This window comes from Ostrinia nubilalis, chromosome 19, assembly GCF_963855985.1.
Source record: "Ostrinia nubilalis chromosome 19, ilOstNubi1.1, whole genome shotgun sequence".
NCBI lineage: Eukaryota > Metazoa > Arthropoda > Insecta > Lepidoptera > Crambidae > Ostrinia > Ostrinia nubilalis.
Window position 1 is genome coordinate 1,073,527 of NC_087106.1, and position 22,037 is coordinate 1,095,563.

General features: G+C 41.7%; 2 protein-coding genes and 2 long non-coding RNA genes across 5 annotated transcripts in view; 2 read left to right on the forward strand and 2 right to left on the reverse strand.

Annotated features, from left to right (window-relative positions):
• Positions 1–2,510, reverse strand: part of LOC135081363 (protein cramped-like) — a 49,309-nt gene extending 46,799 nt beyond the window's left edge. Inside the window, exons 1-2 of the mRNA XM_063976083.1 lie at positions 2,359–2,510; positions 2,097–2,203 (exon numbers count right to left, since the gene is read on the reverse strand). Of these exons, the coding sequence (XP_063832153.1) occupies positions 2,097–2,203; positions 2,359–2,371 (120 nt within the window). The 5' untranslated portion in view covers positions 2,372–2,510. The remainder of the gene's footprint in view (positions 1–2,096; positions 2,204–2,358) is intronic.
• Positions 395–1,085, forward strand: LOC135081247 (uncharacterized). Its single transcript, XR_010259158.1, has 2 exons — positions 395–504; positions 902–1,085. It is a non-coding gene; the product is annotated as an uncharacterized LOC135081247 (long non-coding RNA).
• Positions 2,511–4,087: 1,577 nt separating the features above from the next.
• On the forward strand, positions 4,088–17,870 carry LOC135081020 (E3 ubiquitin ligase Rnf121). Of its 2 annotated transcripts, none has more exons than XM_063975746.1 (8): positions 4,088–4,258; positions 4,334–4,368; positions 9,459–9,600; positions 10,549–10,703; positions 11,815–12,043; positions 13,531–13,633; positions 14,540–14,672; positions 17,511–17,870. In XM_063975746.1, exons 1-8 carry the CDS (start codon positions 4,226–4,228, stop codon positions 17,629–17,631), a joined length of 951 nt encoding a protein of 316 aa, XP_063831816.1. In that variant the 5' UTR covers positions 4,088–4,225; the 3' UTR covers positions 17,632–17,870. The 2 variants fall into 2 exon arrangements, with proteins under 2 accessions (XP_063831816.1, XP_063831815.1); XM_063975745.1 differs by lacking the exon at positions 17,511–17,870 and adding an exon at positions 15,339–15,516.
• LOC135081021 (uncharacterized) lies at positions 15,453–17,924 on the reverse strand. The gene is made up of 3 exons (XR_010259098.1): positions 17,864–17,924; positions 15,701–17,261; positions 15,453–15,518 (listed from the first exon to the last, which is right to left on the reverse strand). It is a non-coding gene; the product is annotated as an uncharacterized LOC135081021 (long non-coding RNA).
• Positions 17,925–22,037: the final 4,113 nt, after the last annotated feature.

Below are 22,037 nucleotides of genomic sequence, written 5' to 3' on the forward strand. Positions count from 1 at the left end.
ATATAATCAAATGCAGAACGAGCTTACAAAAAGTGGGTTATGTTTAATCCATTTTAGATATTAAAATTCTGTCCGTGCGACTACATTACTAAGTGAGCGACTAGAAATACAAAGAGGGCAACTTCAATATTAAGATAGATTCGATTTTTCCCAATTGAAGTAATTTCTGATGATGATGATGATGATGAGATGCTCTGAGCACGTTATGACATGTTTTGTTTTTCAACATTTACCGTGCCATTAATGTAAATCCTAAGATTTACCAACGAAATGGTGGTAAGAGTTCGAATCGCAAACCTTTTGGGACATTTACCATTAGAAATTGGTAGATCTTAGGTTTTACTGGAATATCTTAGGATTTACTGCAATTCGAGCTTTTACAGTAACATATTCACATCATGGGAAGACGGGCTTTACGGCGAGGTGAAACCATACAATCTGGACAACGTAAAAGTACCTGTCACCATACTATATGGAGAGAATGATCAACTCACAGAAAAATCTGTAAGTTAACATTAATTTAAACCCAGTTATTGTAGTCAACAAAAGATCCTTGAATATTTTCATTAAACTTGTTCAGACTATCAAGTGCCAAAACTTGTCCAAGGAATAAAATGTTCTTAGAATAATGCTGCTAACTTATCAATAAATTCTTAGAAGGCACATATCCACTATCAACACCTGGGGAGAACTAATATTCACACACTAATTTGCTACAGCCCATGCATTAGACAGAGAATAGTTTAATGTCAGTAGTTGAGTAGATTAGTTGAAGACCAACCATAAATGATGAGGGAAGAAGGAATTCAGGATAAAATGTAAAAAAATAGTTGTCTAATAAGTAATAAGTTCCTAAAGAACAATTTATCATTTGAAAATCTAAATTACCCTATTTTTACAGCAAATTATGCGACTAGTGGACCAGTTGAACAAAACAGGGGTACTGGAGTCCGTCCAAGCGGGAGGCGGTTGGCCCAAGTTCAACCACTTAGACTTTATATTTGCCAAAGACGTCGGTAAAATGGTGAACAGACCATTGGTGGAGCATATAGGTGATTTATACAATAAATATTATAATGAATGAATTTTTGTATTATTTTAATCATTTTATATACTTTACTTTCACACCCTAGAAAATAATACAGTTTTCTGAAAGAAACTTCAGTAATTTTGTATATACTACACATATGATAGCTACAGTTTAAAATTTCAGCTGAATTTGTAACATAAATACAAAAATTGCAAGCAAGCATTGAGTGAGTGACACTTAGTGATATAAACCAGACTCATTTCTTAGTAAAATTGCTCAAGTGTTATGTAACAGCCTACAAGGAAGTAAACTTGGCATCAAGCACTATGTCAACTATGGAACTGCAAGCAGAAGCAGTCACAGACATATTGAACAGATAAAATGTTTACACATTTAGAAAATCAAAATTCGTATAAGTCCACTTACTTCTGATAAGCTCTATAAAATCAACAACAAAATAAGATAAATAGAACTCCATAGGGTTGCATGGAGTTAAGACACACAGTAGTATAGTAATAATGGTAAAATTAAGTAAATCCCACTTACCTTACCCTGTTTGTCAAGTATTAGTATTTATCCCACGATCAAATCATTTTATCATCTTCAAACAATTTATGCCACCTGATACAACACAAACTTAATAGAAAATTCTAAACTACATAATTTATTTAGATTCATACTTTAATTTGGGGCATAGGCCGAGCTTGTGTAATTTACACAGATGTTCTACATAACACAAATGCAAAATACATTCATCTAAATAGTAACATTAGGAGTAACAGGTAAGTATAGGGTTGCCATCCATCTGGGTTTCCCTGTATTTGTCCAAGTTTAGAGGGCGTCCGAGGAGTATCCAGGCACAGTTTCATTTGTTGTCCAGCCTAAAATTAACTCTTAGGCCAATGCAGGGCGATGCGACAGTTTTTTAAAAATATGTTGATTTGTGTGGGGTTTGAAAACTGAGGTTTTAACGCGTCTAGTCCTGGTTGCCAAGAGATGGCAACCCTAGGTAAGTACCAATAGTATGGCATTTTCGTTCGATACAAGAAGCTTAGGTTTGGCTTACCTTGCACACAACCACCTTGGCAGACGGAGTGGCAGTCTTCGCAACTGCAGTCTGTTGGGCAGTAGCCATTACCGACTTGGTCTCAGTGCTCTGAACACGGTTGGACTCTGGAATTAACATTTTTTCTATATATAAAACTCGAAATGTGCACATTTCCAACAATAAATGGGATTTATTTACTCTTCTACGAAGAATGGAAGGCAGTTTGTTGTTGGTTTGTTGTGCATAAAATTTGAAACAAACTAGCGGGATAAAAAAATACCTTTGTTAGGCATTTTGTTTGTGAATCACATAACGCGGTCTTATTTATCATCAGTATTTCGGTAGATTGGTATTTTTATTTTATTCACACACATTTGTTTGGCAAAAAAGCGGATTTTTCGCCATTTTTTTTTACAAAATTACAAGTGACAGATGAATGAATGAACGACGACGAAACGACATTTGCTTTTTTTTTATTAAGGCTTTGTAGTATGCGATTTGCACATTCTAGTTAAAGGACGCGCGGCGAGAGTTGAGGCGATCAAACACAAGCAAAGATTGTTCGCCAAAGATTCCAAAGAATTTATGTCTGCGCTAACGTCTTGCAAAAATCAGCATAATGGCGACAAATCCGTATCGCTTTCATGATCGCTACTATTATGTATTTCTCAAACGCGAGTCAAACTCTTTACGAACATTGCTGTGTTTTAGTGATTTAAGTTTCAAAAATTAATAGAAAGTGAATATTATATTATATCTAACTGTAGTTTCGTCTTTGTTAGCGCGTGAACTTTACCGTGCAGCTGGTATGAGTATGATGGAGCGCGAGTCGCGCGTCGTGACTGGAGAGGTAGAACGCCAACCAGCTAGTACTACGGTCTTGGCCCCGATTGCGCTAATCTGGGGGCACGGCAGTGCCCCCACCAAGTCGAGCAAAAAAGCGGCACGGCCGTACCATCCTTTTCTCGAAGCAATTCAGGCCATTTTCGACTGCCTGTAACTTCGTTGTGGATAAAACTAGAAGGCTGAATTTTCATTAGCTATGCAGGCATTGTAAAGACACAGTATATTTAAAATTTCATTCCATTTGAACCAGTAGTTTAGGAATTATAACGGGTCAAAGTTACTTAATTATGTCACTCACTGACTCACCGATCATCAAAACTCTAAGGCACTTCTAGTAGACCTAGAAGCTTCAAATTTGGAATATAAGTAGTGTTTGGTGTATGAATCAAGGAAAAACTAAAATATTTGGGGGCACGGTAGTGCAACCGCCAAGTCGAGTAAAATTTTTCAATTTCGGTCCAGTTTTCTAGATACATAACTGCTGTCTACAAAATACAAAAAGAAATGAGATCCCATCAAAAACAATACTTGTCAAAAAAACCAAGTCTCGCAACTCAGTTGTTCTACGGTAAAAAGTTGTGAGATCCATGTAATACCAAGTCCAGGCCAGGAAATCTTTAACGTTTTACATAAATATATTGACTTGGCCATCGCATGAAAACACGTGTAAATTAAATTATTTAGTGCGATGGCCAAGTCAATATATTTATGTAAAACGTTAAAGATTTCCTGGCCTGGACTTGGTATTACATGGATCTCACAACTTTTTACCGTAGAACAACTGAGTTGCGAGACTTGGTTTTTTTGACAAGTATTGTTTTTGATGGGATTTGTATGTCTCCAATTCATTCACGTTCTATCTCCAGTGTTCTCTAGACCGCCCCGGGTGCCAACCCAACCCATGCTACGCCACCACTGGACCACTGGTGGTTACGGCAGCGTATCAAGCATATAAAAATCCAAAAAACTTTTACTTGTGAAGTAGAGGCCTCAACTCTCGCTGGGTGACCAAATAAATCAGTTATAACAAGAAGCAAGACTATCGTTTGGCTAAAGCGTCGGTTACCACTTGCCACCAATGAGCAAAAAGAAAAAAAGGAAAATGTCAATTTATTGACATTGACACATTGACATTGACAATGATGACACTTCGTGCTGACATTTCCGAAATGGATGATGGTGGTTCGTGACTCCGGCATATCTTTTTAATTTGTTTTAATAAGATAATTAGATTAATTATTAATGTAAATATATATTCATCGTGTAATTAGTGATAGATTGTTGCTATTTTAACCGTTGCAATGGACCTCCACCGGCCGGTTGATCCTAATAAGGTAAATAAATGTAACCATATTTGTACAGCATAAGTTTCTTAATTTATTGGCTAATTTATGCCTTCTTTTTTTTAGACCTACGAGGAATTGACCTCGGAGGAGAAACTGAGGTGAGCAATCATTCAAACTATTACATTTCACACATAAAGTTAAACATAGCCTTACTTTATTTATTGATCATGATTCATGCATTATTTTCCTTTTAATGTTTTATGTTTTAATATCTGATAAGCCACGACGAGAGATAGTAATATTATTGAAATTGAATCACTTGTTTCAACTACAATTTTAAAGTACCTATAATTTATTAATAAAAGTATATCTCAGTTGACATTCCACTTGAATCAAAATCTCATTACCTACAACCGGAAAGTTATTTAAGTTAGCTGTGCCCAGCTCTCAACACTTCTGTAGACCATGCAACCTTTCTTTAGACACCAAGTAAATTTTTTTAGTACACACATAGCTACATAAAACATTTATGATTGAAATTAAATTGAAATCATCAACATTATAAATAAATAAAAATACATTATGGATTGCCAATAATAATTTGAAAACTACAGGTACTTAGATAATTGATTGTATGTGTACTGATGAGACGTACAAATAAAAAGGTTTTGGTGAAAACAGACTAAAACAGATAAAAATATGTTATAAGCTCCTGTTGATAAGATAAGAATGGTTTTTGTAGACAAGTGTATCTGTCATGTGTGCTATGCATTCAACTGTACATGTTATTTGCTCAATAGATCAAGTTCCATTGATATTTGACTTTGAAATATCTTGTTAAATTATTTAAACTCAATTCATCTTTTCCCTTGTACAGTTGCATTTTTTGTACTTTTCCTGTTTAATCATGAGAACAAGATGATGCCATTGAAGTAGCAATTAATAAACTGAATGCTGCCTGTCTACAGTGCGTCCATCTAAAGTCGCGCATAATTCTATTGCTGTCGCGATCGCACACTCACTGCGGCCGCCCGTCGCACAATCGCGACAGCAATATAATTACGTGCGAGCAACAACGATGGGTAGCTTGGGGTCATTAGACGAAATTCTATCTGCTCGGCGACTGGACTTTACCAAGTCACACGAGTCCCAAGATTGTGGAACCAACGTTGTAATAAACACATTTGAAAAGAAAAAGTAGACAGACATCCACATGACTTTGCCATTCCCTAATCATACAAAAACGCAACTGCTACCATGATTTTAACAAACTGAAACACCGAGTTCGTCACTGTAGATTCATCGTGAGTATCATGACAGGGGTCGACAAACGACCTTTATATTGTAGCAAAAAGTGGTAATAAAAACAGTCACACCTACAATCCATTTGCATTGTGCAGTCACACAAATGCTAAGCTCGCTTAAGCTCGTCAACTGTAATATCTTAGGCCCAGAACAGACGGTGAAACGCAACTGCAACGAAACTGCAACTGCTAGTTACTTTTGAGTTGCATCTAAGTTTCTGCCATAGCGTCCGTTGAGAGACCACACATGACGCGACCAGTTTGAAAGTTTCAAACTAAAGTAACTAGCAGTTGCAGTTTCGTTGCAGTTGCGTTTCACCGTCTGTTCTGGGCCTTACTGCCTAATGGAAGACAATTGAATCTCTTGTTGCGCCCCGTCCCTTGGAACTGCATACAGACCACCCTGGCAAGACATAAATATGTTCCTAGAGGCTATCACAGACTCAGTCACCTCTTTCTCACACTCTGACGGCATAATAGTGATGGGAGACTTTAATATCAATCTCCTTGATAAAAGCAGTCGCGGCTATGGGGCCTTCATGCAATTCATCGAGAGTTTAAATTTAACTCAAATGGTTGAGGACCCCACTCACTTTACTGACCATAGTGCCACTTTAATAGATGTGTTGTGTACTGATGTTAGGGTTCCCAAGCTGACGGTGAGGCACTCGCCGGATCGAGGAGGGCATGCTATGATACTAGCAGAGGTCAAAATTAAAGTGGATAAACCTAGTCCTAGATGGGTAACATATAGACCGCTCAAGAACATTCTCATGGACCGGCTGAACGCAGATCTATGTGCCATACGGTGGGGAAATTTTAATGAAATCAACGAAGTTAACGAACTAGTAAGAGCTTTTACAACGTGTATTATAGGGTTGATGGATTTACATGCCCCAATAGTGACAAAAAAGTTTAAAAACCCTCCCCATCCGTGGGTAACGGACACTGTCAGAGCCATGATGCGTATTAGGGACAACTACCACAATAAATACAAAAAACTCAAAACATCCACTCTAAAGGACTGTTACAGACAAATGAGAGGGATGGTATTGGAGGCCTTGGAACAGGAGAAAAAATGTTATTTTGAAAAGCATATAAATAGTAATATAGGCAATTCTAAGAGATTATGGAGGAATCTTAAGAATACTGTACTCCCTAACAATGGGAAGACTAGTGAGCTGCCACCTGAGTTTAATGACCCTAATGCTATAAACCAGCATTTTCTGAACATACCAGGCTCAAACAAAGTGTCAATTTCAGCCTTATCTTTTTATGAGCATAACAGGCACGATGCTTCAGCTACTTTTGCACTTCATGCGGTAACTAGCAATGAGGTACTGGAGGTTATTAGAGGATTGAAATCTAATGCGCAGGGATGTGATGGCCTGGCACTGGATGTCTTACTGCTCACTCTGCCACAGTCGCTCGAGACCTTGACCACTATTATCAATTGCTCACTGCAGCAGGGAGTGTTTCCTGATGACTGGAAGGTAGCAGCGGTGACACCTTTGCCCAAGACCAACCGGCCGGCTTCACTCCAAGACCTTCGTCCTGTCAGTATCCTTCCATGCCTCTCCAAGGTATTGGAAAAAATTGTATGCAAGCAGTTAACCACTTACTTGGAGAGGCATAATATACTTCCAGAGTTACAGTCAGGTTTTCGTAGGGGGCATAGCACTGCGGCTGCTCTGGCCGATGTTGTGGACAACCTTCTTGCAGCTCAGGACCGTGGAATGGTGTCTGCGTTGCTTCTCCTTGACTTCTCACGAGCTTTCGACTCAATTAACACGTCGCTGCTGCTGTCGAAACTCAGATTCTATGGTCTTGAACAAAGCGCTATCAAATGGTTCCACAGTTATCTGCATGGACGGAGTCAGTATGTGGAGCTGAGGCTGAGCAACGGTAAAAAACTTCGTTCACAATCTCTACCAGTGAATCGTGGGGTCCCACAAGGCTCGATCTTGGGGCCGATCCTCTACATTTTGTACAGTGCTGATATCATAGGACATATTGCACAATGTCGTTATCACTTGTATGCTGATGACTTACAGTTGTACCTTTCATTTATGCCTTGTGATCAGGGCGGAGCTATGGCTTTGATAAACAAGGACTTACTTAGCGTATCTACCTGGTGCTCTGACAACTGCCTTACCTTAAATCCAAAAAAGTCTAAGCTCATGCTAATAGGGACACCTAAAAACATAGCTAAGATCAACGGTTTATGTGTCACCTTAAACGGGGAGTCCATAGAGAGGGTTGAGAATGCTAGGAACTTGGGTATGGTGCTTGACAGTCATCTCAAATTCGAAAAACATATAACTGAGTGTGCAAGGAATTGTTTCTATAGGTTGAAGCTCCTGTACAGAATAAGACCATATTTGTGTGAAAAACTAAGGATAAACCTTTGTGAGGCACTTGTCTTGTCTAAGCTGAACTATTGCGACACCGTTTATGGGCCATGTCTATTGGCAAGTTCAGCAAAATTGTTGCAACGAGTGCAGAATGCATGTGCCCGTTTCTGCTTCCACATCCCACCTCGAGCTCATGTAACACCATTTCTAATTACTGGCAATCTGTTGAAGATGGAGGCCCGTAGAAGGTTGCACTTAGCGACACTGTTGTTTGGCGTTGTTAACACAGGACGGCCGAGGTATCTCTTTGACAAGCTAGTCCAGGCCCCAAGCCGAAATGAGCATGAGAGAAGAGTGATTACTCACGTCTTCCTAACGCCGAGGCATCGCACGGCGGCATTTCGAGGCTCGTTTAGATTTGCGGCGTCTCGATGTTGGAACGACCTGCCCCCGCCGGTGCGTGCTCTGAAAGTAAAACACTCTTTCAAAATACAGGTAAAGAAATACTTACTGTCTAGGCAAAATGAAACTTATTGATAGACGTACCATCAGAGTATGCACGTCGTATATGCGGGTATTGAGGCGCCGTTCCGGCATTGAGAACGCTGCTCATCTTGGTTCCCCTTTTGGATTCGGCTCTGGGATGCTTGAACGATTTTTGTGGCTGCGAGGAACTGCCATGACATTGAGATTTTTTGTCTTTTTCCCTGATGAGTGCCCTGCAAATAGGCAAATACCTAGGTAAAATATTTGTTACCACTGTGCTTGCGGGATTGTTGACACCATAGAGAAAAGTAATGTTGACACTAAACCAACAAGTCACTTACCTTTAGTTCACGGCTTCTGGGTGTTGGAGTTCATCCATCCGTCTGTCTGTATTTATTTATTTTTAACACAGTAGACATAAACACATATTTATTATAGGTACATTGTGAAAGTGAAAATATTCTGTCTGTGCGTGCGTGGCTGATTTACGTGGCAAACGTGAACAAAACGTGAACGTCAGGTCAGGTGACTTTTTCTTGTTACTTTTTTTTTTTCTTCTTTCACGGTCCGTCACCTGACTCTTTGGCTGCGTTCATATTTAATTAATTTTTTAATGTGAAATTTTAATTTATATTTGACATGTTTACTTGAATTTTTAATTTATTTTTGACTTGTTAATTTTTATTCTTATTATAATTTTTATTTTATTGTGAATTTTAATTATTTTTTTTTCTTTACATGTTTATTTTAAAATTAGTAATTGTATTGTTTTTCGTTAATTTTATTGTAATTGTTATTGTAATTTTATTTTAATGTGAATTTTTAATTTTAATTGATTTGAGTTTATATTTTTTTTATTTTATTTATTACAATCTTTTTGCCCCTGCGTACAAGGTACCCACTGAAAACCAGTGTCTTGGCACTTGGCAGTAAAATGTCAACTGTCAAGATGATACTGAGTGGGTAACCTTTTTGGCAACATTTCTTTTTTCTCTTCATTGTCTTTGTACTTTTTTTTTTTTCATAATTGTATTTTTATATTGCCCTTTTTTTTTTAAGTTGTCAAATAAATAATTTTTCTTTCTTTCTTTCTTTCTTTCCCAGATATGACCACCAGAAGTTGCATGAGATGCACCGCGGCCACGAGTCGATGCACACCTCGATGGTGATGATCCTCATAATAACGCTCATCGTCGCGCAAGTCATCGTCGTGGAATGGAAGAAGAGACACTACAGATCTTATGCGGTAAGCTTTCCTGGAATACATGTAGCTTTAGTTCGAACTTTTATATCCCAAGATCTATCTGTAGAACTTTTTTTATTTCTTTTTTTTTGTCGCGGAGGAAATGCTTTGCGCACCGGACTTCCGGCACCCTGAAAAAGGCGCTGCTCCGTCCTGAAAACGACGGGGTATACCCACTAAAACCTCCGTGGCGTTCTGTCATAGCCCGAGTGGTGGTGTCGCGAGTATCCGGCCGTAGCCTTATGCCCGTTTTCACCATCAATCCCTAATTTTTAAGTGGCCCCTATGAAAACAAAATTCCTGTTGTGTTACCATAGGGGTCACTTAAAAATTTGGGATTGATTGTGAATACGGGCATTAGACTCCCGCGACACCTATCTGTAGGAATAATCAACTCATTTACCCGATCATTACACCGTCTTACATGCGACAGTCGTATCACCACATTGATGATGATGATGATGAATGTAGTAACCCTACAACTGCTTTGGAATGGGACAGTAATATGGGCCAGTGCTGAGAAGAAGTAGTGCAAGAAAGTCAGTCATTATCGTCAGCTTCTTTACAAAGATTTAAATAACTTTTCACAGCCTGTGCCCTCACTGACTGAGGCCCTCCACAGACTCATCTTCCATCTGGCAAATGACCAACTGTATACATGTAACTTTTTTCCTGTAACCTCCCAATCGACCGCGCGTTCAATCGCGAGTCGCGACAGAAGGGTAATGAGCGCAATGAAATAGAGACCCTCCAAAGCCGCAAACGCCAGTGGCAAAGCGCGCAAATAGCGACGTGACAGTGACAGAAACTTTTTTGTCACCTCCATAAATCTCCATGGACTTGGTATGAGTGACGACTGACGAAACAGTCACGGCGACAAAGACACCCGCTGTTCAGTTCTTGTTAACTGCGACCAGTTCAGAAATGCACTCTGAATTCTTCCGTTTCCAGTTCTTCACGATGGTTGCGATGTGGTCTATCCCGGTGCTGATGAGCGCGCGGAACCAGTGGTGGCGGTTCATCATCGTGTGGTCCGTCTTCACGCTGCTCACCGGACTCGTCATCAGGAAGTCGAGCTGCAAGCCGATGTCGGTCACCACGCCCAGGTAACAAGGGTCATTTTGCCGTGAGATTTTTTAGGCGCAGACCAGCGACTTTTTGTCCGCCGATAGTTGGGTCGGGTTGTTAATCAGTGTAGACAAGTATGAAATTGCGCATATTGGTATCGGCCGATTCTTCATACAAATTAGAATCGGGCCCAACTATCGGCCCACTAATAGCAGAGTAAATACAAATGAGTAGGTCATCTTCCTAGAAACGCACCGAGCGCGGTTTATATGTGAGGGCGCCAATATACGTATGCGGCGCGCACGCACACACTGACAAAATTTAGCGTGGATTAGCGGGGTGTTGCGCCGAATTTTGTCAGTGTGTGCGTGCGCCAGGGTGGCATGATTTAAATCAAGTTGATTTAAATCATGATTTAAATCACAATTTTTATTACATGATTTTTTTAATAACAATCATTGATTTTTAAATCAATGACCGAAAATGGAATTAATGAAAGGCTGGGAGTTAATATTAATCAACTGTAATGTTCGAAAACAATGTTAATATTAGGTGTTAATGTATGAAATTGTCGTTTTGTATAGAGAATCTGAAAAATTTAATTTTTCCATACAATCACATTTGCGATTTTTCAGATAACCACTTAATTATTTTTTTTTGGCGGTGTTGCCTGCTCCATACATCAATTCTACGTAAATAAAAATGTATTCCGTAAGAAAAACTAAAGAAATGATCGCAGAACCTAATAAAAATCAAAAAAATCAAATTAATCAAAAAAATCGTGATTAAAAAAAAAAACTGTTTTTTTTTATTAAAATAAAAAAATCGTGATTTTTATCCACCCTGGCGTGCGCGCCGCATACGTATTGGCGCGCTCACATACAAACCGCGCTCGGTGCGTTTCTATGAAGATGACCTACTCATTTTTATTTACTCTGCTAATAGTCTGTAGTCTGCGGGGAGTCGAGAGCTTGTAACAAAAGTGTCATGTCACAGGGCCCGTATGCGAAGTGCCGTTTTTATTGGACAATAAGCCCGTATATCCACCCTCACACGCTTTATATTGGCTGATTAATTTTTGATATCGGTCAATAGAAAAGAGATATTTCATTACACTATTCTTATTGACCAAACGCAATTTATTTCCAGATTAGTATACAAGTGGTTCTACTTAATATACAAGCTGAGTATATTTTTCGGGCTGTTCGGATACGTGGTTATGATACTGACCTTCATGGGGGTGAACCTGGTGTTTGGCCACAAGCCACAGGCGTGGATGGACGTGGGCCTCGTGTGTCTGTTCTACGGGCTATACTTCGGCGTGCTGGGCAGAGACGTCGCTGAGTACTGCGCGGACAAGATGGCCGCGTCTATTGGGGTGAGTTTGAGTTGACTTACTCTCTCTTCTCTGTCTTTCTCTCTTTTCTCTCTCTCCCTCCGCTCTATCCTCTCTCCTCTCTCCTCTCTCCTCTCTCCCCTCTCTCCTCTCTCCCCTCTCTCCTCTCTCACACAGTACTGCGCAGACAAGATGGCGGCCTCTATCGGGGCGAGTTGACTTACTCTTTCTCCCCTGTCTTTCTCTCTCGTCTCTCTCTTCCTCCGCTCTAACCTCTCTCTCTCCTCTCTCTTGCGCTCTTTCACACAGTACTGCGTAGAAAAGATAGCCGCATCTATCGGGGTGAGTTGACTTACTCTCTTTTCTCTGTCTTTCTCTCTTCTCTCTCTCCCCCCGCTCTATCCTCTCTCTCTCTCCCCGCTCTATCCTCTCTCCCTTCTCTTGTGCTCTCTCACACAGTACTGCGTGGAAACGATGGCCGCCTCTATCGGGTGAGTTTACTTACTCTTTCTCTCTTCTCTCTCTCTCGCTCTCCTCTCTCCGCTCTTTCCTCTCTCTCTCTCTCCTCTCTCCGCTCTTTCCTCTCTCTCTCTCCCCGCTCTATCCTCTCTCCCTTCTCTTGTGCTCTCTCACACAGTACTGCGTGGAAACGATGGCCGCCTCTATCGGGGTGAGTTTACTTACTCTTTCTCCTCTGTCTTTCTCTCTCCTGTCTCTCTCCCCCCGCTCTATCCTCTCTCTCTCTCCCCGCTCTCTCCTCTCTCACACAGTACTGCGTGGAAAAGATGGCCGCCTCTATCGGGGTGAGTTTACTTAATCTTTATCCTCTGTCTTTCTCTCTCTCCTATTTTGCGCTCTCTCACACAGTACTGCGTGGAAAAGATGGCCGCCTCTATCGGGGTGAGTTTACTTACTCTTTCTCTCTCTCATTCCCCGCTCTATCCTCTCTGTCTCCCCCCGCTCTATCCTCTCTCTCTCTCTCCCTGATCTCTCCTCTCTCACACAGTACTGCTTAGAAAAGATAGTCGCCTCTATCGGGATGAGTTTACTTACTCTTTCTCCTCTTTCTGTCTTTATCTCTTTTCTCTCTCTCCCTCGGCTCTATCCTCTCTCTCTCTCCCCGCTCTGTCCTCTCTCCCCTCTCTTGCGCTCTCTCACACTGCGTGGAAAAGATGGCTGCCTCTATCTCTCTTTCTCTCTTACACCACACGCAAACACATTGTCACTCTTTTATAATGCGAAAAGCTAGGGACTGGAATTCGCTGCCTGCTGCTGTCTTTCTCGAACACTATAATCCGGACCTTTTCAAGGCGAGAGTGAATAGGCACTCATCTCATTTAACACCAGGTGCGATTGCGGTCAAATACCTACCTCGTTACACATTAAAAACACTTACATTTTCATTTCATCTACTTTGGCCTATCAACTTAGCTTGTTTTTGCTCAATACTTGAAATTAGAAAAATCCAAGTCCAAGCAAATAACCCACTTTCTGGCGCAGTCGGGTAATAAATGTGGGCAATTTTACAGTACTACACAAAGGAAGGCATCCCGACGCGGCAGCTGGAGACCAACGTGTGTGCCGTGTGCGGCAACCAGCTGCTGGTCAACGAGCATGAGGAGGGAGTTCTAGGTGAGAATACATTCCACAAGACAGTTCAAATACGTCGTTTATTGTTATTTATACTTCTACTATACCTACCTAGATATTATTTACATTTATAATTTTACAAAGCTGAAGAGTTAGTTTCTTTATTTGAACGCTCTAATCTTAAGAATTACTGATTTATCGAGGAAGGCTTTAGGCTATATAACATCACCCTACAGCTAATAGGGGCGGAGCAGTAAAGAAAAATGTTGCAGAAACGGGAAATATTATTCAAACTATTTCCACGCGTACGAAGTCGCAGGCACAGCTAGTTACGATAATATATTGTTTTTAGTTTCATTTTCAAGCCTGTTAAAAACGTGGCAGTTAATGCTGAATTGTAAGCCTTTTCGGCACACTTGCGTAAACATGTTTGTTTTATTAAAATAGCAGTGTGTGTGATAAATCACCGGATTGTATTATTAATTATTTTAGTTTTATACTTTACTATCGTACACCGCCTTCCCTTTTAATTATTTTAAACAACTATCATCTGGGTAGATTTTCATCTTTTGTTTGTATATTTTTTTGATTTTATTGTTAGAAAATAAACAGCATTTTATAACACATAGAATTACTAATTCAACTTTACATTTACCAAAAGAATTTTCACAAATAGCTCTTACATAGGTTTCGTACAATTTTCCCTTTTTGTTGTAAGTAATGTTTATCTAAAATCCGGTTGACGAGCAGATAGAATTTCGTGCAATGACCCCATTCGACCCATCCTTATCGATCGCGCGTAATTATTTTGCTGTAGCGCTCGCACACTCACTGCGCCCGCCCGTCCCACGATGATGGGTAGCTTGGGGTCTTTGTACGAAATTCCATCTGCTCAGCGACCGGACTTTATCTGTTACCTGTACTTACGAAGCTGCCTGTCGCTTCCAGAGAACACGTACAAGCTGACGTGCGGCCACGTGTTCCACGAGTTTTGCATCCGCGGCTGGTGCATCGTGGGCAAGAAGCAGACCTGCCCCTACTGCCACGACAAGGTCGACCTCAAGCGGATGTTCACCAACCCGTATCCTTTTATAAAACAAAAATGAAATCGTTCGTTTCAACCAAATGACGTCCATTGCTTCACAAAGATTCCTAGGAATGCCTTAACGGCTATTCCGGCGCTTCTCGCGACCTTCAACAAATTGTCAGTCTATTATTGCTATCTACCGCCTCCTAGTTTAGTATTAATTTATGGTCTTATGAACAGTTAGAAAATATAACATACTGACAGTTTTAACGGTTTCAGTGTTGGACTGCATTCGCTTATTCGATGCACGTAGCATTTGACATTACTTATTTTGGTAAACTCACTCACCAGGTGTTTATATTATGTAGTGCACAGTGACAGTTCTATGCACCACGAACGACCCACATATTAGCACTCCTCTTGCTATAATAATATACTAATCTGCGAAAGTTATATTTTACTACAATCTATACTAATATTATAAATGCGAAAGTAACTCTGTCTGTCTGTCTGTCTTTCACGCCTAAACCACTGAACCGATTTGATAGTTTGAGTCCCGAGAAAGGACATAGGATAGTTTTTATCAAGATTTTTGAAACAGGAACGCGCGCGATAAAGTTTTTCTGTGACAGACAAAATTCCACGCGGGCGAAGCCGCGGGCGGAAAGCTAGTTACCAATAATCTTTTTAAAACATATAACTCCTTAACGTTTGAATCAGCTGGGACCGGCCGCACATACTGTTCGGGCAGCTTCTGGACTGGATCCGCTGGCTGGTGGCGTGGCAGCCGCTCGTGCTGTTCATGGCGCAGGGCATCAACTGGCTCTTCGGCCTGCAGTGACTCAAGCCCCGCCCACGACCCACAAGTGACAGTAAGCACCGCCTACGACCCACGACGACCTAGAGCAGTGACAGCTACTAGTACCATATAGTGACAGTGACAGTTGTAAGGACCACCAACGACCCACATCTTGATCACCGCATCAACTGGCTCTTCGGCCTGCAGTGACTCAAGCCCCGCCCACGACCCACAAGTGACCGAGGATTAGGGACAGTAAGCACCGCCGACGACCCACGACGACCTAGGAACAGTGACAGCTACAAGTAATAATACAGTACCACATAGTGACAGTGACAGTTGTAAGGACCACCAACGACCCGCATCTTGATGACCAAAGAATAGTAACAACGACCCACGACGACCTAGGAACAGTGACAGCTACTAGTGACAGTCCTAGTACCACACAGTGACAGTGACAGTTCTAAGGACCACCAACGACCCACTTGATCACCTCCGAACAGTCAGTGACTAGTAATGTTAACAAATGAGTCCTTAACGCGTCACCAGCTGGGACCGGCCGCACATACTGTTCGGGCAGCTGCTGGACTGGATCCGCTGGCTGGTGGCGTGGCAGCCGCTCGTGCTGTTCATGGCGCAGGGCATCAACTGGCTCTTCGGCCTGCAGTGACTCAAGCCCCGCCCACGACCCACAAGTGACAGTAAGCACCGCCGACGACCCACGACGACCTAGGAACAGTGACAGCTACTAGTACCACATAGTGACAGTGACAGTTGTAAGGACCACCAACGACCCGCATCTTGATCACCGCATCAACTGGCTCTTCGGCCTGCAGTGACTCAAGCCCCGCCGACGACCCACAAGTGACAGTAAGCAACGCCGACGACCCACGACGACCTAGGAACAGTGAGCTACAGTACCATATAGTGACAGTGACAGTTGTAAGGACCACCAACGACCCACATCTTGATCACCGCATCAACTGGCTCTTCGGCCTGCAGTGACTCAAGCCCCGTCGACGACCCACAATTTGGTGACCGAGGAATAATAGTTGTGAGCACCGCCGACGACCCACGACGACCTAGGAACAGTGACAGCTACTAATAATAATACAGTACCACATAGTGACAGTGACAGTTGTAAGGACCACCAACGACCCGCATCTTGATGACCAAAGAATAGTAACTACGACCCACGACGACCTATGAACAGTGACAGCTACTAGTGACAGTCCTAGTACCACACAGTGACAGTGACAGTTCTAAGGACCACCAACGACCCGCATCTTGATCACCGCATCAATTGGCTCTTCGGCCTGCAGTGACTCAATCCCCGCCCACGACCCACAAGTGACCGAGGAACAGTGACAGTAAGCACCGCCGACGACCCACGACGATCTAGGAACAGTGACAGCTACAAGTAATAATACAGTACCACATAGTGACAGTGACAGTCCTAAGGACCACCAACGACCCGCATCTTGATGACCAAAGAATAGTAACTACGACCCACGACGACCTATGAACAGTGACAGCTACTAGTGACAGTCCTAGTACCACACAGTGACAGTGACAGTTCTAAGGACCACCAACGACCCACTTGATCACCTCAGAACAGTCAGTGACTAGTAATGTTAACAAATGAGTCCTTAACGCGTCACCAGCTGGGACCGGCCGCACATACTGTTCGGGCAGCTGCTGGACTGGATCCGCTGGCTGGTGGCGTGGCAGCCGCTCGTGCTGTTCATGGCGCAGGGCATCAACTGGCTCTTCGGCCTGCAGTGACTCAAGCCCCGCCCACGACCCACAAGTGACAGTAAGCACCGCCGACGACCCACGACGACCTAGGAACAGTGACAGCTACTAGTACCACATAGTGACAGTGACGGCTATAAGGACCACCAACGACCCGCATCTTGACGACCGAAGAATAGTAACAACGACCCACGACGACCTAGGAACAGCGACAGCTACTAGTGACAGTCCTAGTACCACACAGTGACAGTTCTAAGGACCACCAATGACCCACTTGATCACCTCAGAACAGTCAGTGACTAGTAATGTTAACAAATGAGTCCTTAACGCGTCACCAGCTGGGACCGGCCGCACATACTGTTCGGGCAGCTACTGGACTGGATCCGCTGGCTGGTGGCGTGGCAGCCGCTCGTGCTGTTCATGGCGCAGGGCATCAACTGGCTCTTCAGCCTGCAGTGACTCAAGCCCCGCCCACGACCCACAAGTGACAGTAAGCACCGCCGACGACCTAGGAACAGTGACAGCTACTAGTACCACATAGTGACAGTGACAGTTGTAAGGACCACCAACGACCCGCATCTTGATCACCGCATCAACTGGCTCTTCGGCCTGCAGTGACTCAAGCCCCGTCCACGACCCACAAGTGACCGAGAAATAGTGACAGTAAGCACCGCCGAAGACCCACGACGACCTAGGAACAGTGAGCTACAGTACCATATAGTGACAGTGACAGTTGTAAGGACCACCAACGACCCGCATCTTGATTACCGCATCAACTGGCTCTTCGGCCTGCAGTGACTCAAGAAGCCCCGCCGACGACCCACACTTGGCGACCAAGGAATAGTGACTAAGTACCGCCGACGACCCACGACGACCTAGGAACAGTGACAGCTACTAGTACCACATAGTGACAGTGACAGCTCTAAGGACCACCAACGACCCGCCAATGACCTAGGTCTTGATGACTAAAGAACAGTGATAGTTGCTGATAATAGGCCATGTAGTGCACAGTGACAGATGTAAGGACCACCAACGACCCGAAATTGACGATTGAGGAATAGTGACAGATGACCCGGATGACGATGTAACATCCCTAGTTTGCACCCCTCGAAGTTGTAAACCTAAATTACCAGTTCTAAGCTTCATGACAAAACTTATTGTTACTAGTAACTGTCCATGTTCTATGTGTCAAAAGTTCACGCCCTGTTTTTTACTTTTATGTTGTCTGTATTCGATGGTCTTGTAAACACTTGTGTGGGTTTGTAATGGTTGTAAGTACAATGTCAGTTTGACATAATTTTAAATGTCAAAGTCAACAGCGAGAACGGATGTTGTCGTACAACTTTAAAAAAGTAGCTAACGTAATAATTAGGACTAACATGTCAATCATTTACATATTTGTCATGGTTGTGTGTTTGCAAAATCATTACTATTCATTATTATGTTTACATTTATCATAGTTGGTGTGACATTTCGTGGACGACACATACAGTCGGCGTCAAATAATTCGTGACACCCAAAGCGGCCAAAAAGTTGACAACACAACCTTATTCCAATGAGGGCTATCGTTTTTATACTTAACAGTTGGCACCCCTGGCGATTGACAGGACCTTACTCTACAGTGGCGCCATCTTGATGAGCGCAAATGCGATAGTCCTCCTACCACTTTCGCGCTCACCAGTCGGCGCCACTGTCTTCGCTACTAGCAAGTGACAGGACCTTACTCTACAGTGGCGCCAACTGGTGAGCGCTAAAACGATAGCCCTCATTGTAACAAAGACGTGTGGCGAACTTTCTGGCTATTTCGGTGTCACGAACTATTTGAAGCTGACTGTACTTTCGGAAATAAATTAATAAAAAAGAATCAGTCACGCATCGGTTGTCACGGATTTTAATAACAATACAGACGACGGCACATCAAGCTACTTGCTCTGGGGTCTTATGTAGTTAAAAAAAAGAGCGACTTTGCAACAAAAAGTGTGACATTTGTATGACCGGGGCGTGCGTGGGGCCTCCGAGAGTTCATACAAAAGTCCATTTATACACGGCCCCGGGACAAACTTGACCTAGTGAGTGGTTGGGTTTTTATTGGCGGTCAAGCTATAAATCCTGACTACACAGTTTTGCAGCGGTGGGAATGGTCCTTATACGGCCCACGTTTGACCCATGGCCATGTAGATACACCTTAAGGAACCACGTTCTCCTGTTTACGATTTTTATATTTATAATATCCAACCTTAAAGTAATTTTGTACAGATTTTAGGTAGACGATCGATTATGTTGGAATTGTTTTATAGTTAACTTGCTGCTTCGAGTATACAGGGTCAGTATGATTCTGTCTTAGTATGATCGGATCCTAAGCCCAGTGTATAAAAATATTTTTTTTTTTAGCAACATGCTGTATAGTTTTTTTTACCGTGTCACGTGTAAGAACACCGTTTCTGGCTCGATTGAAATGCCTTGGTGTTTGCACATAAATGTGGATTTATTCACAATTTCTTTGATGTGCGCATTTATTTAAGTATGCCAGTATTTTCTTTCATTATACATTTAGAAACAACTTATTCCAAGCACTAGATAAGTCATGAAGCTCTTACATATTTTGTATTGAAACTGAAAAGTACAGAAATAATTATGTATTTAATTTGAAATATTGCACATAAATACCGTTTCGTCAGTCTTATTTCCTTCATGTACGCGTTCGTTTGCTTTATATTCACACATTGTGGTAGATTTTTAAACAATTTAAATCCGTACCGCGTGGTTTGTGTGTGAAACGCACGTTCTTTCTTCATTTTTGTACTTTCTAGTACTTATTCTTCCTCTGAGTTTCAATCTAACACAAAATCTATCTGCCTTTTTATTGCAGTAATATTTTCTTTACCGCAAACCACTTCGACATATTTGTGTTGGTCGAAATCGAATGTATTTGCGCTCACTAGCGAGTGACAGGACCTTCCTACAGTGACGTCTCTTGGTGAGTGCAAAGGCAACACTCCTACTGTTCCACGTTCACCAACTGGCGCCACTGTCTTAGCTAATATCGAGTGACAGGACCTTACCCTACAGTGAGTGGTGCCAACTAGTGAACCCTTAAGTTGGGTTGCACCACCTAACTTTGACCGTAACTATAATGATAACCGGTGTTTTTTGTATGGATTTTGACAGATTTTTGACGTTTGTCAAAGTTAAAGTAAGATGGTGCCTTATTTTAACCGTACCGCACCTTATTTTAACCGTAAAAATAACAATAACCGGTGCTTTTTGTATGGATTTTGACAGATTTTTGACGTTTGTCAAAGTTAAAGTAAGATGTTGCAACCCAGCCTTATTGTATCAATTATATGGGTATGTAAATGATAAAGTTACATTGACTACAAGTACATCACATTATTATTAAATATAAGCTTGAAATAAATTATTATGGATTTTCTTTACATGTGTACTTACAATATTACAATGAATACAAACTTACCTTGAAAACTTGAATTTTATTGTAAATGGCGTCGTCATACAAATTAGCAACGAGTTGTATTACTAATGTGAATTGAATGTAAATAAATATTTAAGTTAATATAAGATATAGTATATCTATTTGATTGATTGGTTGCAGGTTTTTTATAAATGATTTAGCTATGTTTGTTTCATTTATGTATGCGCTTAGGAAATTGAGTTGAATAATAAAATTAGGTAAAGCCCGGTCTCTGAGCACGTAGAATTTTGTCCAACGACCCCAAGCTACCCATCCTTATCGTTCGCGCGTAATTATGTTGCTGTTGCGCTCTCACACTCACTGCGGGCGCCCGTCGCACAGTCGCGACAGCAATATAATTACGCGCGAGCGATAAGGATGGGTAGCTTGGGGTCATTGGACAAAATTCTACGTGCTCGGCGACCAGACTATAGATGTTTTTTGATCAAGTGCGTGTTCTCTCGTTCTACAGACTAATTTCAATCAATCGATTCATCCGCAAACAGTGCAATTGATGAACAGCGAAAAATTGTGAAACCATTTAATTTTATTTTCTAATTGAAATCGTCTCTTATTCCATTTCCGATCGTTCATTTAAAAAGTATTTAATTTTCATTAATTTATTTTAGTGTTTAAAGTAACGTGAAAAATTACTTAGAACAAATTCTATTTTTCTAACCCCCTTACTAATAAAACTTACACGCTCGTTGAACAGTGTTTTAATGGGGTCCATATTGGCTCACCTAAAGTTATTTACCCGAAATGGTTCTTCCTAACGATTTTAAATCCGAATGATCACTCTTCCTAAAATTTTTCATCCTAAAGTTTTCATTCATACTATTTGTAGTGCTACCGGCGATGTTCATAACACTCATGTTTCCGAAAATTGTAATTAATAAATCATTTATGTAAATATATTTAAACTCCTACTGTTTTTTATCATAACACTTTTATCCCTAAACATTACCATAATATTTTCACTCTTACCATAGAATAATAATAAATACTACGTACAGAAAGAAGTACGTTCTTCGCGAATGAAACGTAAGGCCACAGTTCTAACCTAAACCAATAATAATGAATAGACCGATTCGTTTCTGGAACTTGACTGAAAAACTGGAGCGGGACACTGGCTTTGCTCGCTCGGCTCGTGCGTTGTGGTCACAGTTCTAACCTAACCTAAACCAATAATTATGAATAGGACCGATTCGTTTCTGGAATTTGACTGAATGACTGGAGCGGGACTCTGGCTTCGCTCGCTCGGCTCGTGCGTTGTGGTCACAGTTCTAACCTAACCTAAACCAATAATTATGAATAGGACCGATTCGATTCTGGAACTTGACCGAATGACTGGAGCGGGACTCTGGCTTCGCTCGCTCGGCTCGTGCGTTGT

Coding starts and splice junctions, on each gene's coding strand:
- LOC135081020 (XM_063975746.1), top strand. CDS start 4,226: ATGGACCTCCACCGGCCGGTTGATCCTAATAAG. Junction 13,634..14,539: donor GCATGAGGAGGGAGTTCTAG/GTGAGAATACAT, acceptor TGTCGCTTCCAG/AGAACACGTACAAGCTGACG. Junction 14,673..17,510: donor AAGCGGATGTTCACCAACCC/GTATCCTTTTAT, acceptor ACGCGTCACCAG/CTGGGACCGGCCGCACATAC.